The 15,716-nt window shown below is 43.2% G+C and overlaps 1 protein-coding gene across 2 annotated transcripts in view; it reads right to left on the bottom strand.

Annotated features, from left to right (window-relative positions):
• Nucleotides 1-12,946, bottom strand: part of SPOCK1 (SPARC (osteonectin), cwcv and kazal like domains proteoglycan 1) — a 272,499-nt gene extending 259,553 nt beyond the window's left edge. For both annotated transcript variants that reach the window (XM_053956874.1, XM_053956875.1), the window contains exons 1-2: nucleotides 12,712-12,946; nucleotides 12,175-12,342 (exon numbers count right to left, since the gene is read on the bottom strand). In XM_053956874.1, the coding sequence (XP_053812849.1) occupies nucleotides 12,175-12,342 (168 nt within the window). In that variant the 5' untranslated portion in view covers nucleotides 12,712-12,946. The remainder of the gene's footprint in view (nucleotides 1-12,174; nucleotides 12,343-12,711) is intronic.
• Nucleotides 12,947-15,716: the final 2,770 nt, after the last annotated feature.

Below are 15,716 nucleotides of genomic sequence, written 5' to 3'. Positions count from 1 at the left end.
CCTATATAGAAAGAACTGAAGAAAATACATTTATTCCATCATTGCTGTTTCAGTAACTCCTAATTTCAGAGAGCTTCAGCTTTAAAATCAGCCATGCTTTAAGGATCTTATGGCATCTTATTTTATATCCACATCTCTCCTTAGTGAGTTCAGATTTTATAGACAACTTTGTGTCATTCTGGAGGGAACACATCAACAGCACCATCCCTGATATATCAGTAATGGGTTTGCAATTATGGCGGCAGGTTTCAAAATTGCTTCCTATTTGCAGCTTCTTTTTTTTTGCTAATGGAAACTGCAGCACATGCCACATCTGTCTGTATTTGTACATTGCCCTGCTGTAATAGAATATTGCTCGTTCTTGATTACACAGGGACATAGTCTGCCATTAAAGTGTGGAGGCAGTATCTCAACAGAAACTTATGCTAAGGTTGTGCAGTTACTTAAAAAAATACTGATAGCAAAATATGGCCCATAAGAAGTTGTTTGGATTTCTTTTTCCTTTACATACTGATAGGACTATTTGTGATGCCATATGTTACTTTATAAGGGGAAGTTTCAATATATTTTATCACTGTTCTAAAATTGTTTATGGTAGCTTTTTGTGAATGCTCAAAATTGTTGATCTATACCCATTAAAGTTTCTTGTACTCATGTTCAGTCTTCTTTTTTCTTTTACAGGCAGTGCACACAGATAGGAAATGCTTGCTCACAATCTCCAACAGCTCTATCTCCAGGGGAAAAGGATTACATTTCATCTTAGGTTGTAAGTTCATTACAAGTCACAAAACCTTTGCTCTGCTGAGCTTTTTAACTTATTAAGATAAGAAACATGCATAAGAAAGAAAACACTTCTTCATCAGAAGAGACAAAGGCTTTATAAAAAGGAGACTAAATATAAAAACAGACATTTGTGTCACATAAGGATCCTCATTTCAGTCCATCTTGCCTCATATTCCAATGAAAATAAACCCTTAAGTGTCTTGTTATATCTAACTTAACTTTGTTATATAAGCATGAAGAGCCTAATAAATCCGTGGTCACTGATCTGAATCACTATATCCTTCCTTATGAGCAAATATATCTGGTTTACCAGCTTCCTTCATGCTGCATAACTGCAGTTCTACACATAACTGACAGTATGCAGTATTTTAGCAGTTTATATTTATTCTAATTAAATGTGGCACAATTTCCTTTTGGATGCTGCTGTCCTGAGTGAACCATAATGTAGAGATTCATGGTTATGCTTAAGGAATACTGCAGACAATTCTGTATTTAAACCACTAATTATCATATGTTTATAGATATCCCAGCTGAATGCAGCACTCTGGTGTACTTTTATTAAAACAGGGTTTTTTTTAAGACGAGCATTAAAAAAATCAGTAGATGTAAAAGACCTGAACCTCACAAGTTTCACGAGGTGTAGCTTAATATAAAAATAAAATAAATACAGGAAATCCACTCTGCCTAATACCCCTGCTTTAACAGGAAATACCTAGTCCCCCTCCAAGATGCTATTCATCTAGCATTAAATAAATAATAAATAACATTTAGCTAGCGTAAAAGACTGCTTACCCTGACTTTACTTAAAAAAAAAAAAAAAAAAAAAGAACAGAATTTATCCCTTATATACCTTGAGTGAAGTTAATGTTATCAAACAAGAAATGAATCTGGGCCAATAAACACTGCTGTCAGATAGTGGCACATATATCCACACAGACCTGTTAAGCTTTGTCTTTCTGTATTCCAGAACAGTTCATCGCTCCGCAGAAGAGCACTGTCCTGGGACTTGCACGACATAAATTTTGTTGTTATATCTGGCATTAGCTTGATGGATAACTCTGAACCAGCGTTATCCTCTGCTTTCACATCTGTCTAATCTAGAATACATTCCCATGTGCCTAACCATGTCAGAAAAGTGCTTTCCCACGTAGTACGGGATGCCACAAAAAGCTTCAGGATTTTCAAGCGAGAGGAAGGATCCTCACTCGCGCTGCGCAGCCCGGTCCCTGAGCGGCTCCAGCCCGGACAGCACAGCCGGGCCCTGAGCGGCACCACCCCGGACAGCTCCGGGCAGCACAGCCGGGCCCTGAGCGGCTCCAGCCTGGACAGCACAGCCGGGCCCTGAGCGGCACCACCCCGGACAGCTCCGGGCAGCACGGCCGGGCCCTGAGCGGCTCCAGCCTGGACAGCTCCGGGCAGCACAGCCGGGCCCTGAGCGGCTCCAGCCTGGACAGCTCCGGGCAGCACAGCCGGGCCCTGAGCGGCTCCAGCCCCGGCCAGCACGGCCGGGCCCTGAGCGGCTCCAGCCTGGACAGCTCCGAGCAGCACAGCCGGGCCCTGAGCGGCTCCAGCCCCGGACAGCTCCGGGCAGCACAGCCGGGCCCTGAGCGGCTCCAGCCCCGGACAGCTCCGGACAGCACAGCCGGGCCCTGAGCGGCTCCAGCCCCGGACAGCACAGCCGGGCCCTGAGCGGCTCCAGCCCGGACAGCACAGCCGGGCCCTGAGCGGCTCCAGCCCCGGACAGCTCCGGACAGCACAGCCGGGCCCTGCAGCTGGAGCGGCTCCAGCCCGGACAGCTCCGGACAGCACAGCCGGGCCCTGAGCGGCTCCAGTCCCGGACAGCTCCGGGCAGCACAGCCGGGCCCTGAGCGGCTCCAGTCCCGGACAGCTCCGGGCAGCACAGCCGGGCCCTGAGCGGCTCCAGTCCCGGACAGCTCCGGGCAGCACAGCCGGGCCCTGAGCGGCTCCAGCCCGGACAGCTCCGGGCAGCACGGCCGGGCCCTGAGCGGCTCCAGCCCGGACAGCTCCGGGCAGCACGGCCGGGCCCTGAGCGGCTCCAGCCCGGACAGCTCCGGGCAGCACGGCCGGGCCCTGAGCGGCTCCAGCCCGGACAGCTCCGGGCAGCACGGCCGGGCCCTGAGCGGCTCCAGCCCGGACAGCACAGCCGGGCCCTGCAGCTGGAGCGGCTCCAGCCCCGGACAGCTCCGGGCAGGGCATGGCCGATCACCCGAGCAGCCTCAGCCCCGGGAACACTCCGATGGACACTCGGATGGACACTCGGATGGACACTCGGCAAACCCTGCAAGAGCCAGAGCTGCACTCTGCTCTGGCAGCAGAGCGGGCACTGGTGCACGTACACGGGCAGGACTGACAGAGTTGTTCTAGAAATCAAGTGTTCAAAGTACAACACTCTTGTCATTCACCAAGAAATGCCAGGGAATTCTAATTCTGAATTCTCTCAAACTGATTTTTATAAATATTTACCAATTGTAATCCAATTCTACTAAGAACTTCAACATCCCTAGTGCACATAGAAACACTATTCTAAAAGCAATGTTTTCTACTCCCTTGAAGAAACAAGTTAGCCTAATTTCTTCTTAATCCTACAAATATAATTTTCAGCCTCTCTCCCATTCTCCAAAATTTAAGCATCCCCCCACTGAGTTCCAGTGACTGCAGCTTCTTTTACCTTATTACCTCAATCTTTTGTCCAGGTTCAAGTTCTCTAACTTGAAGAGAAAGCCATAAAGGCTAATATACAAACACCAGAAGATACTGCTGGATCAAACTTTTGAATGGACAATGGAACGCAGGGAAGGAAGGATGAAGACAGATCTCCATGCTAAAAACCACACAGAATTTATGCTGTGCAATTTCAAATGAAATTCTGCACACAGCTGAATTTCCTGATTAGACAATTTCAAAGCAACCTGCAGAGACAAGTATCACTTACCTCTATCAATCCCCGTGTTAGTCAGAACTCAACTGTAAGCCGTGATATATTAGAGCCTTTTTCAAAAACTAATCTGAAAATAGTTACTCTGACAGTAAATTTTAATAAAGTATTTTTCTATCTACCTGGGAGAAAGCAATCAGTGAAGTAAATTTATGACATAAAGTTCATTAAGGGGACAGCTAAGATCAGAGAATTAATTGATGTCCCTGTGTACCTATTTAATGAGAATGATTTTCTGTTACCCGGGATTACAAGCCAAGTCACAGAAGTGACAGATAAAGACCAATCTACTCCCTGACAAAGCCACTATTGAGTAGCTTAGCAATTTATCTGTAAACTGAATTTTGAATCATATCTTAGGCTTGAAAGTCATTAGACATTAGCTGTTCAGTCCAAATGTGTAATTCAATTTTAGCTGCCAGCCTGCTACAGCAAATCCCCCAGTGATAACTGCTAGAGTTATCTAGCTGATGACAGACTGCTTGCTCAGAGTTAGGACCTGGTACCTCCGAGCAACAAGTGCCTTTCTAAAGCTGGAAGAGTTAATTGGTGGAAGTGCAGAAAATCACACTGGAGGCAGCAGCATCACCTTAATTTTACTCTGTGTCAACTCTGCTTTCTTGTTTTGGTTGAAATCTATAAAATGTGTACTTTGTAGACTACAGATGTTTGATTTTCAGATAGTTTGATTCTTTCAGGGACTTTGGGGGAGCTTCTTCTATTTATGCTGCCAGACACCTGATCTTTCAGGCTTTTCCAATTCCACAATGTCTCCAAAAGGCAAAGAGAACTGTTTAACCTAACTGGTCTGTCATGTACTGTGGTTTTTCGTCTAAAAGAACAGGAAGATAAACAATACAAGAATGAAACTCCAGCCTCACTAAAGTTGTTGACAATTGAGCCATCAGTTTCAACATAACCAAGACTTCAGTACAGTTCCTTTGGACAAATCTCAGTTTTGGTTATGTAAGGAAAGGAATAATCAAACAGTCCTTGCATAAGCAGATGTTATCTAAAAGAAATAGGTTTTCATACCCCAGATGTAATATTCGAACTCCACTTTCCTCAAAGTCCTACTTCTTGTAAAAGCGGCTCAGCTGCTCCACCCCCCAAATTCAGACAGGCTTGCGTTTTACCCTCAAAACACACACACACACTGACTGGAATTACATATCTGTAGCCTCATGGTTAAAACCATAAGTATAAAGCAAATAGTCAACATTTCTGAGAAACCCCACCCCACCCCCACCCCCCAAAAAAGAGGTGATAATTTCCCTGATGGTCAAAACAGGGTATCATAAATAAGTTTTAAAAACTTTTGGCCCTTGAGAATAATGGACCTGTTTTTCTGGACCCTAACCCTGGACAACTTACCTAAAATAAAAGTAGTATTATTTACCCACACATACCTAAGCTCGATAGCAGCTCTTAACACTAACCAACATCAGAATTCAGCCTCTCATAATGACTTTCAATCCACCTATTTTATATTACACTGACATACAGCTCCCTTGTGGAATTTTTTCCTTTTGTGAATTTCTCAGGAATCTGACAAAATTACAATTTAAATTTGGATTAAAACAAGCCCCTATGGAAAAGAAATCCACGGGGGGGCGAGGGGGGAGGAGGACAGGACAGGGGCAAGCAATAGAATACAAGAATGGTTACTCTAAAAATGCATAAAACATGTTGGAGAAAACGTTAAATCTACAGAATTTCATGGTAAGGATATGATTTGTGACTGCAGTCTGCAGAACGCTCTGTCAGTGAGGAAATTATTAAAGTTATAATTTGAAACATAATACAGAAACTAACACCCTAGTTTTGTAGTGACCTGCTTAACTTTAGAGTCTTAGGTAATTCCTAGGGAAGCTGGATAAGTGTCAGTTAATTAGAAAAAGCTGGCTCTCTGTACCTTCCTTAAGTTAATTATTCTGACATAAATGCCATTATTTTTCCCCTTGTCCACTGCAAAATGGAAGTGTCAAGTTTGAGAAGGGTTTTTAGAAAGCATATCTCCTCCGTTGTAAGAAGCTGATTATGCATTACACTTGCACAGATCCAGTTTCATATTTTCCTATTCTTTTAAATTTCATGCAAGTACATCTCAGCTGTACTTTTCAATCACATTTATATTCCAGTCTTGTCCCCCTGTTGAGTAAGAATTGCTCTAAGAGACAACCTATGCTAGGAGTGCCTGGGTAGACTTATAAATCACATTTCAACTCTGTTGTACTGCAGATCCACTGGAATACACACACACAGTCTTCACCTTCAATTAAATCTCAAGGTGGGCTTGGAATGATACTCTCCTGGGAAGCCAGCCTGAGGTGCCTGTGTCCTGTCACAACCCAGCCACTTGGTACATCCATTACCCAGCCAGCAGATATTCTTCAAGTGTACTGTAACCTTCCTGATGACTAAATTCATTACAAATAATTAGCAGGATCTGATTGGTTTCTCCAGGAATGTATGTACTAAATGTATCAAGAACTGCTTCACAAAAAAAAAAACAAACCTGTGCTCACATTTGAGGTAAAAAAAGAAAAAAAGAGACATTCTGTTAATAAATTGTTGGCAGAAAAGTACTTGCTGTAGACCTAAATACAATATATTAAAAAAAAAAAAAAAAAAAAAAATGTCATTACAAATCCCTGGTAGTGAGACCCATTGAAGGCAGGTGTCTGCCACGGAAGGGACAGCAGAAAGAACCCAGTCTACAGAACGACCTCTTACGTCAAAAATTCCACCAAAGCAGGGGATATTTGGGTGTCACAGATCAGATTCCACCACACTGTATGGATAAGGAGCAAGACAACATCCAACAAGGGGCTTTAAATCTCCTGGACACATGATCTAAAAACCCAAGGCCTTTAGAATCCCCAAATCCAGGTTCTTTTATTGCTCTTCATTACATCATAATCTTTTTTGTTAAAATACAAGCTACATGTTGAAAATTAAGCGCTCATTTAGATAACTTTTAAAAACATAAATGTGGGTGGACAATAACCTTATCACTAACTTTATCAGTGAGATTATTTTTATCACCAATTATCTATTGATTTATCTCACCTTGACACAACGCTGGATTTGGTGTCCCTTTCTCAATAAGCATTCTGAAGAAAATCCACCCATTTGTAATGACTTTGTTTGAGTAAATTAATATATTATATTATTTTACAACAGGGTCTTTTGCTCCTATGATGGTGGACTTTTGGACCACCAACTCCATAAGAATCTTTCACTAATTTTACTGATCAGAAGTGCTCACAATATTTATAATTAAGTAGTCCCTTCTATACCTTGTACATTTTTACTTCTTCAGTAGAAGCAGAAATCTTTCATTTTCTGCATTCCTACGATATCTTTTCTCTCCACAGAATAGCATTACTTTTGCAACTTAGAATAACTCTGCAAATCAATGAAAGTACACAGATTTTCCCTCTCATCTATTTCAAGCTGAGCTGCCAGGACCCAGAATAAATTTGTGTTAGCTCTCAATTCCATGACCTTCCACTTTGTACTTTTAAATTTCATTTCATTTCTATTACCTGAGTTCCCAAGGTCTTCCAATTCTGCCTGCTTGGTATTCCAACCCTTCTCAGTACTGGTCATGTTTTCCAACTCCCTGCTATCAAGTTTCACTACCACACTTCTAATTTGGGGCTAAAAAATCAGAGAAAGGTAAGAGCCAACAAGGGGAAATGCAGTGAAGAATTGTGAAGAGCCAACCCAAATGACAAAAAATATCAGTGGCAAAACTGGAACAATGTAAATCCTCCAGTTCCTAATTCTGTATTTGTTTTGTCTCCTAACACTGCACTTCTGATCAGGTGTGAGGAGGAATGTGCAGGCTCAGAGAGGTGATGTCCCTTCAGTGGTTTGTGTCAGAAGTCTAACATCTATCTAATCTATTGATAACCATCCTCAGCATGAATAGTTATGTGTAACTATTTATCCCCAGTAAGTCTGAGCAACATGTACACACAAATGATATTTCATGCCTTGCTTCTTAGGCTTGCAGTCTCAAAGCATCTCCAGGCATAAAATGCATGGAGGTTTTAACATGATAGCCTGAACTGAAACTCTGTAAGCAATAAAATTTAGAGAAACAGCTTAGTTAATGTTCAGAACATGGTCTGGCAGCCTGCCATGCATAAACATGCACTGAAACCAGAATTCTTGCCAAGATTCTTAGCTTTCAACTTCATAGAAATTCCTTGTGTGGTTTATACTAGATCCTCTTAGTTAATTTAACTTTTTTCTTCCTTTTTGCAGTTTAATCCATGGCTAGTTGAACTTACTACCTTTTTATATATAAGCATTAATAATGTAATAGACATAACTCCAAGCAGAAGTAATAGAATTAGTCTGTTCGTATAATTTTGATTAAAGACAGATCTAACACTAAAATGACATTTCTTCTGTGCCAAGTCTTTATGAGCACAATGAGATGCTGCAGTGTGACCTGTTATAACATTCACTTCACATTCAGCTACCAAATCTATTCTGAAGCCCCTCTCAAGCCAAAGGATCCCTCTCCACAGGTTTGATCAAAAGATCGAGGTCTTCATATTTGGGTTCCTGGTAACAGAAGGTCTAATTTGCCTTTCATAATCCTGATGCCTGCTTTCCCAAGCCTCAGATCTGCACAAGGGAAATAGCTGGAGGTCCTCCCTAGAGAATGCATCTTACTTTTTTCTTTTTCCAGTAATTATTACATTGATTTACTTCTTATTTTTTAGAAACTTACTAGTCAGTTACTTAAGTATGTACCAAGCCACATTCAATATATGGATTAGGTGAATAATAAATTCCATATTACTACAGATTCTGAGCTCCAGCCTTTCTTATTTACAGCTTCAACATATAGTTGTGAGGAAGAAAAATACTATTATCCCCAGCTATAAAATGAAACTTAAGGTACAGCTAAGATTTTGTCATGTATCACACAAAGTCCATGGCAGAGAAGGAAAAAGGGATGAAAGACAGACTGGAATAACAGGCTCAGATTGCACTGAAAACTGATTAATACCACAGACACTACACTGCTATTGATGCTGGGCAGATGTAAAATATACAAGATTTTCAACAGCAAATGTTTCACAACAGATTGGTCACACTGGTCTTACTATTTATTCGCAGTTGATGTTTTTTTTAAGTGGAGAACTTAACCAACAAATTGTGTTCAAATCACATGAAAAGATTGTGTTGTAAACTGTTGTTTTAGACACATCTCTTGAGGCCTCTGGAAAATGATAACACATTTTCACACTTTCACACTATTGAATTCAGTCACACTTAATAATTTAACATGATTCTGCGGCTGTAATGCAGATTTCAAATGAGGTGTACTTCTGTGCCCTCGTTTCACAGAAAAGTAGTGACTGCTGAGACATTAAGTCCAACTACCATGCTGCCTTTGCCCAAAAGAAATATGGATCATACTAAAAAAAAAAAAAAAAAAAAAAAAATCAATCAAAATTAGGCCATATTGGCCTATAGTTCAATAAGGCTGACCAACCAATTGATTTTGAAAAGAATAACTGAAAAATTTGAGAAATGCTTAATTTAAAATTTTATATTCAATTGCACATCATCTGGGTAAACAACCCTCCCAGTACTGCAAGATTATGACAGATTTATATGCACATCTGTGTGTGGAGATGTTTGTGCTGATGCACATAAAGTGGCCACACCCACTCAGAGCTTTGAGCTTCAAATCTCAGCTCCTCACCTTCAGTGTTTTCCCCCACTTTACAGAAGGGTACAGTCATGCAAATATTTGTGCAAATGTGTTTATATAACATGACATAAATTTCAGAGAGCAGCTAAGGGTAATTGTGCTAATTACTGCAACCTTGCCTCTGCTGATTTACGAGGTACAAGGCTTCTACCCTGGAGTAACTGCAGTGTCAGATCCAAGAAAGTTTTAACTGCAACACCACTTCTGCACTCCAGCCTCCTGTGCAAAGCCTACACTGAGAATCTCATGTAGACAGCATGTCTATAAAATTAGTTTATTAGTTTGGCAATGAGAGGAAGAGGGAAGGTAATTTTCCTAGAAATCAACACTTATCCACGAAATGCTGGTCTAGCCCATCCACAGCAATTAATACTCTTATGATGCATCCAATCAGGCAGCCTTTTAAGAAATGTTTTAACAAACATTTTAACAATCTATCCCCAACAGCACAGCCATGAAGTAAGGACGAGATTTCTAACCACATCTCTGCATGCAGGAAGTGTGCTGTCACTGCTGTACCTGCTATGCTGGCAGCAACTCTACCTATGCATGTCTTCATCTGTGGGCACAGAACCTCTCATGGAAGATTACGATCCAGTAAATCAATCTGGTTGAAGACAAGTAATTAAGAGCTTAATTACATATGTAAACTTTTTATATTTTCTTTTTGGAAAAGGCTTAGTAGGAGATGATTACTAGTCTCTGTTAATTTGCTCCATAAAAGGTTTCATGAATAATCATATGTAAAATGCTAGTTTTGAAGTAATTCAATAGAACCATTAAGATGGCCAGATAGAAAGATACCTAAGCTTTGCATGAACTTTATATTATTTGCTTTTGTTTAGTAGACCACTGGTTAAGGCTGGTTTTACTTTTCCATAGAATGAATCTTCTAACATATAAGAGTTTTGAGGCTTTATTGGATTTTTTAGCATTTTCACAAGGTCTAAAAAAGCATTCTTAGCCATGAAATCTTAAAATAGGAGAGGTATCCTTCATGAATATTTTCCACAAGAAGAGGAATAGTTTCTCTGTACTTGTGAGACTGTGTCTTGGAAAAAGAAGTTGCAAGGACTCCAGTTTTAAAGAGAAAAGAAAGATGGAAGCAGAAAACACAAAAATTGCATAAATTTAAATAAAACCTTTAAGCCTTCTGATTAACATGAGGCCTCCATTTGGAAAGACACTGTTGAAAGATTGCTTGCTACAAATCTGTCTCTAGTTAGAAGTGTTTTCAGATTAATGTGTCAATTTCATTCAATTTACCATTTTCAAATGCTGCTCAATTCTCACATCAAGTGGGATGTAGAAATTAACAAGTGAAATCCTCAACCTCTGTTCCCCAGAAGACTAAACCAGATATTTATAAAGATTCCCTTGAAGTCTGGTAAATCTAAGAATCCATGTTTACTGTGGAATCCCCTTTTCTGTATGAGAACTCAGCAGTCCCAGCAGGAGGATGTGATCAGTGACTGCACGTGAAGACACACTCCAAGACAGCTGTTAATTGATGCCATTGCTAAGGCCACACTTTGTTATGCTGAGATTCCGAGCAGCATTTCTCACACAGAGATGACCAAAACTACAGAAAAACACAGGGAGAATAAGCTAAGCAGGGACATACCACATTTAACTGCAATACTTTGACTTCCCCTTTGCAAAGTCAGATCCAATTTTAGGATCACAGAGACAAAAGCAGACCATAAAAGTTTGACTTGTTAATATCCTATAAAAGACTTCTAAATAAACAAACAGATTCTTACAGAAGGGTACTACCAGAACTGCTAGCCAGCTCTAGTCTTCCCTTTCCTAGAGTCTCACTGTGGCCACGGTGCACAAATCCCAGAAAATAAAGAACACTTAACCTCACTGTGCTCATGATCAACACAAACAGTAAAGCATCACATAGTCTTGGGCAGACTGAAGCAGGGTTTTCTGTGTGCTCCAAAAAAGCTTCTTCAGTGCACAGACAGCAGAAGTAAAAGGAACTGCTTAAGTATTACTTCTACTAAAAAAAAAAAAATAAGTTGCATTTCCCTTTCTGCTGTCATTGACAATACACAAGTGTATTCAAACTAGGGGAAGTCTAGAATTAATTTTGAGCTTAAGAAATTAATTTATTTTATACAGATAACACATCATAACACATCTTGAAAATATCCCTTTTTTCCAGCTTGCAGGAGGAAAAAAAAACCAAAAAACAAAAGAGCCAAAGCACTGCTTTCTCCAACTCTATACCAGTCTCAAAGATCTCTACAGGCAGAATTGACAATAAAATCCTTTCCACAAAAACTGCAGGCACAGACAGCTTCGCTGTTTACCACCTTGTGGCTTGAACTGGTAAGTATTCCTTCTTACACACACACCATTCCATCATTTTTCAGTTAACCAGACTCTTAAGCAGCAAGCATTGAAACTTCACTCAAAGTTCTTCCCCAGAGGAAGATCGAAGACCATATGAACAGCGAGACTGACATGGAGCCCAGGCCGTCCCAATCGATGGGGTAAATCAAGAATGCCAGGACGGTCTGTCCAGCTCCCAGACAGCTGAGCATCCTTCACACAGGCAGCAACCGGTTGCCCAAGCTGCATTTCTCTTCTACCCACAGCTCTTGGCAGCCAGCAGCCCCCTGGAAGGATGCTACGGTCAACGAAACAAAAAACGTGCGGTAAAGGGAGAAGTACTTACATCCCGGAATTTGTTCCAGTACTTGTCTTTATCGTACTGCGAAACGGTGCTCAGCCATTTGTCGTTGTCCAGGAAATTGCCATGATTGCTGTTACTCGTGATGATTTCGGGATGCCGGCTCTCCACTTGCAGGAAGCACCAGGCAGCGATCACCAGCACCCCCGACATCTGCAACGAGAGGAGCGGAGGGAAAGAGGAGCGGCGAGGGCAGCAGGGCAGCGGCGGCTCCTCGGGCACCGAACTTTTGAGGGGACCCAAGTCGGGGCCACTCGCCCGTCACGGCCCTCGCCAACTTCTGGCTGCGGAGCTGCAGGCTCCGCCGAGACCAGCCACCCCCCCGCCCAGCCCGGAGGGGCGGGGAACAGCATCAATAACAACAATAATAATAACAACAATAATAGCAAAACGGACCACTGAGGCCGGGCGGGGAGCAGCCAGGAGGCAACAGCGGTGCAGAAGCGCAGCCAAGCCCCCCGCGGGCGCAGCCGGCGCTGGCTCCGCGAAGTTTGGCTGCCAGGGCGGAGAGGAAGCTCCTACCTCCGGGCAGTGCCGCCGGCCGGGCTCCCAGCACCGTGCGCTGCTTGTCCTCCTGCCGCTGCCGGCGCCGCGGTGCGCTGTGGCTGAGCCCTGCGCGGTGCCGCTGAGCTGTGCGCGGTGCCGCTGCTCTCTGTGTGCGTGCTGTGGCGGTGCTGCTGTCAGTCTGTCTGTCTGTCTGCCTGTCTGTCTGTCTGCCGGAGCCCGCGCCAGCCGCTGCCCGTGGCGGGTCCCGAGCCCGCCGTGTCCGTGTTGCGGGTGCGCGCGGGGCGGGCGCGGCCGCGGTCTGGCGCCCCCTGGCGGGCGCGGGGCGCGCTGCAGCGCGGGGGCGGAGCGCGGGCAGCGCCGCCGCAGGGCCGGGCCGGGCCGGGCCGCGGGAGCCGTGAGGTGCGGGCGGCGTTCGACAGACATGGGAGAGGAGGCGTTTAAATACCGCAAAGGCGGCTGCCAACGGGAGGCTGGTGGATTCTTTTCTTTGCTCTGCCCAGAGACAGGACAAGGCGCAGTGGCCGTAAATTAAACACGAGTTTCACCTGAACATGAGGAAGAACTTCAGGTGGAGGGTGCCTGGAACGGGCTGCCCAGGGAGGGTGTGCAGTGTCCCTGTATGGAAACATTCTAAACTCATCTGGACACGGTCCTCTGTCACCTGCTCCGAGTGACCTTGCCCTGGCATTGGAGTTGGGCTGGGTGATCTCCAGAGATGACTTCCTATCCAAACAATTCAGTGATTCAGTGAAACCTGGGGAGGGTGTCTGTGGGGATACCTGGAGAGGAGAGCTGTAAGCAATCCTGGGAATGAGGTCTGTAAGGAATCTTGGGGAGGGTGCCCGTGATCATACCTGGGGATGATCTCTTGTCAGTGAAGTCTTCATTACCACTGCAGTCTGAAGAGACATAAAAGTGGCCTTAAAAACATAAAACCCCTATCAAACACCAGCTTTCATCAGCCCTGGGAAGGGATGACTGTCTTGAGTCAATGGTTTTACAATTTACGGGAGCAGTGACATTTCCAAAGCCCAGAGGTCATCCCGGGTTTGCTGGGGGAAGGCGCTCCCTCCCCGGGCCAGCACAGCCCGCGCTGTGAAGAGGTTTTGCTCCTGCACTGGAGAATGTCCTCGGACACTGCCCAGGAGGTCAGAAGGGTGCAGTGAGAACCAGCTCCTGTTGTTAAAAAGGAGAGGAACTGCATCGGTCTGGGAACTGGGCTGAAAGGAGGAGACCTTCTCCAGGGATAAAAAGGAAACTTCTCCATTGTCAGTGGAGGAGGTGGGAGGGAGGGGCTGGCTGGTTTCCTACTTCAGGGAGCTCATCCCCTGATATATCATGTGATGCCCTGAAATGAGGACATACACTTTTGATGGTCATTTTAAATACAGCTGTAACTACTGTTCCATGTGATATTTTTCAAATACGGTTCATTAAACTGTCTTGTAAATAATGCCTTTTCTCTCCAAAAAACTGTCTTCAAGGTTAATTCCACATTTCCTGACAGACACATTAGGCATTTCTTTAGTAATACAGAAAAGGATCATGTTTATTTATTTTTTTACTGCTGCTTCTGAGCACTGAATGCAGGACACAGATCTAGTCCTAAATCTGATTTTAAATACAGCTCCCAAATGTGATGTTACCTCAACAAAATCCTCTGGGATTTAAAAAAAATGGTGAAGTTTTATTAATTTTAACAGCAGAGAACAAACACATGCATGTAAGTGCCCTGCATTGAATCCTCCCCTTGGTGCACATAGAATCTAATGAACACTACATGCCTGCAGGAGGGCAAAATATAACCCAATAAAAGCAACAAATAGAAGAAATACAAACAGAAGCCCTGCAGATTTGGATGTAAATCCTTACCTAAAAGCCTTGCTCTGCCTTCCCTTCTACAATAGGCTGTACGGTTTTGCTGAAGGTGGCCCAGGGTACATATTCCTCTCAAATCTCTCTCTGTTGTGCACAGGCCATCCTATAAACTGTTCATTTCTGTGGAGATAAGGTTTAACTTCCACCAGGCAGGGTCAACACAAGCTTCCTCCCTTCTTACTTAGATTAATGGGGTGCTGTTCAGTTTATTCTGTATGGGCCTTTTCTGTAAGGCTTTTAACAATAGAGAATTTGTCTCTTCTGCACAGACATTAAAGATCCTTCACCATTTAAAATCTGATGGTTAAGAGATTTCCCCCGTGACCTTACAGAAATCCATGGCCATTCAGCTTTACACAGTTCCATTTGACTCGTGTTTCACCCCAGATACCCCTGCATTTCAGCACCACCAGGCACAATCTCTATTACCTGCTAAATATTTGAGGACTGTTATGCACCATGACAGTTGTGCATAGATGCACTAATTACTGCTTTCTTCATCCCACTGGAGATCCAACCAACTCAATTCTCCCTTGACCAATTCTTCAACTCATGAATTCCTAGGCCTCGCTTGGTAAAAAGCAGCAGAACATTGTTTCCCCCCAAACTTGCAGGAGTTCTACCCATTATATATTTATAGGAGCAGTTAGTTCACCCCTGTAAAACACACTTGTGAACCAAGCTCAGTCCTTTGGTGACCTCAGTACTGTTGACTTCACTGAGTTTGAAATAGGCTGTTCTGCTTGCCAGTCAAAGACCTGAATGATAAATTAGAGAAACATTGTATATGAAGTGAGCAATTATTTTCTTACATGTAAAATTTGTGTCAGAAATGTGTCTTCATTTATTTAATTGCTTCATAATCCCATATTCAACACATGGCTAATCTTCCTTGATCCTGTAAAACACAGGCTTCCTGTTTAATCCTGATAGCAATCTCTATCACTCAGGAGCTGCAGCATTTCACCTCCACAGTGTTTATCATCCATGACTAGAATTGAAACACCCTCATCGCCTGGTTTTTATCTTGGGATGGTGCTGTAATTGCTTCTAATTCTCATCCAAAAATACAATATTGCAGATCTCCCTGTTGTGGATTACTTAAGTATTTGGTTTTTGGATGTAAACAGCTCCTTTGTTCC

The sequence above is a fragment of the Vidua chalybeata genome, chromosome 15 (assembly GCF_026979565.1).
Source record: "Vidua chalybeata isolate OUT-0048 chromosome 15, bVidCha1 merged haplotype, whole genome shotgun sequence".
In the NCBI taxonomy this organism is placed as follows: domain Eukaryota; kingdom Metazoa; phylum Chordata; class Aves; order Passeriformes; family Viduidae; genus Vidua; species Vidua chalybeata.
Note: the sequence above shows the minus strand (reverse complement) of the source record. Positions and strands in the feature narration are given on the sequence as shown.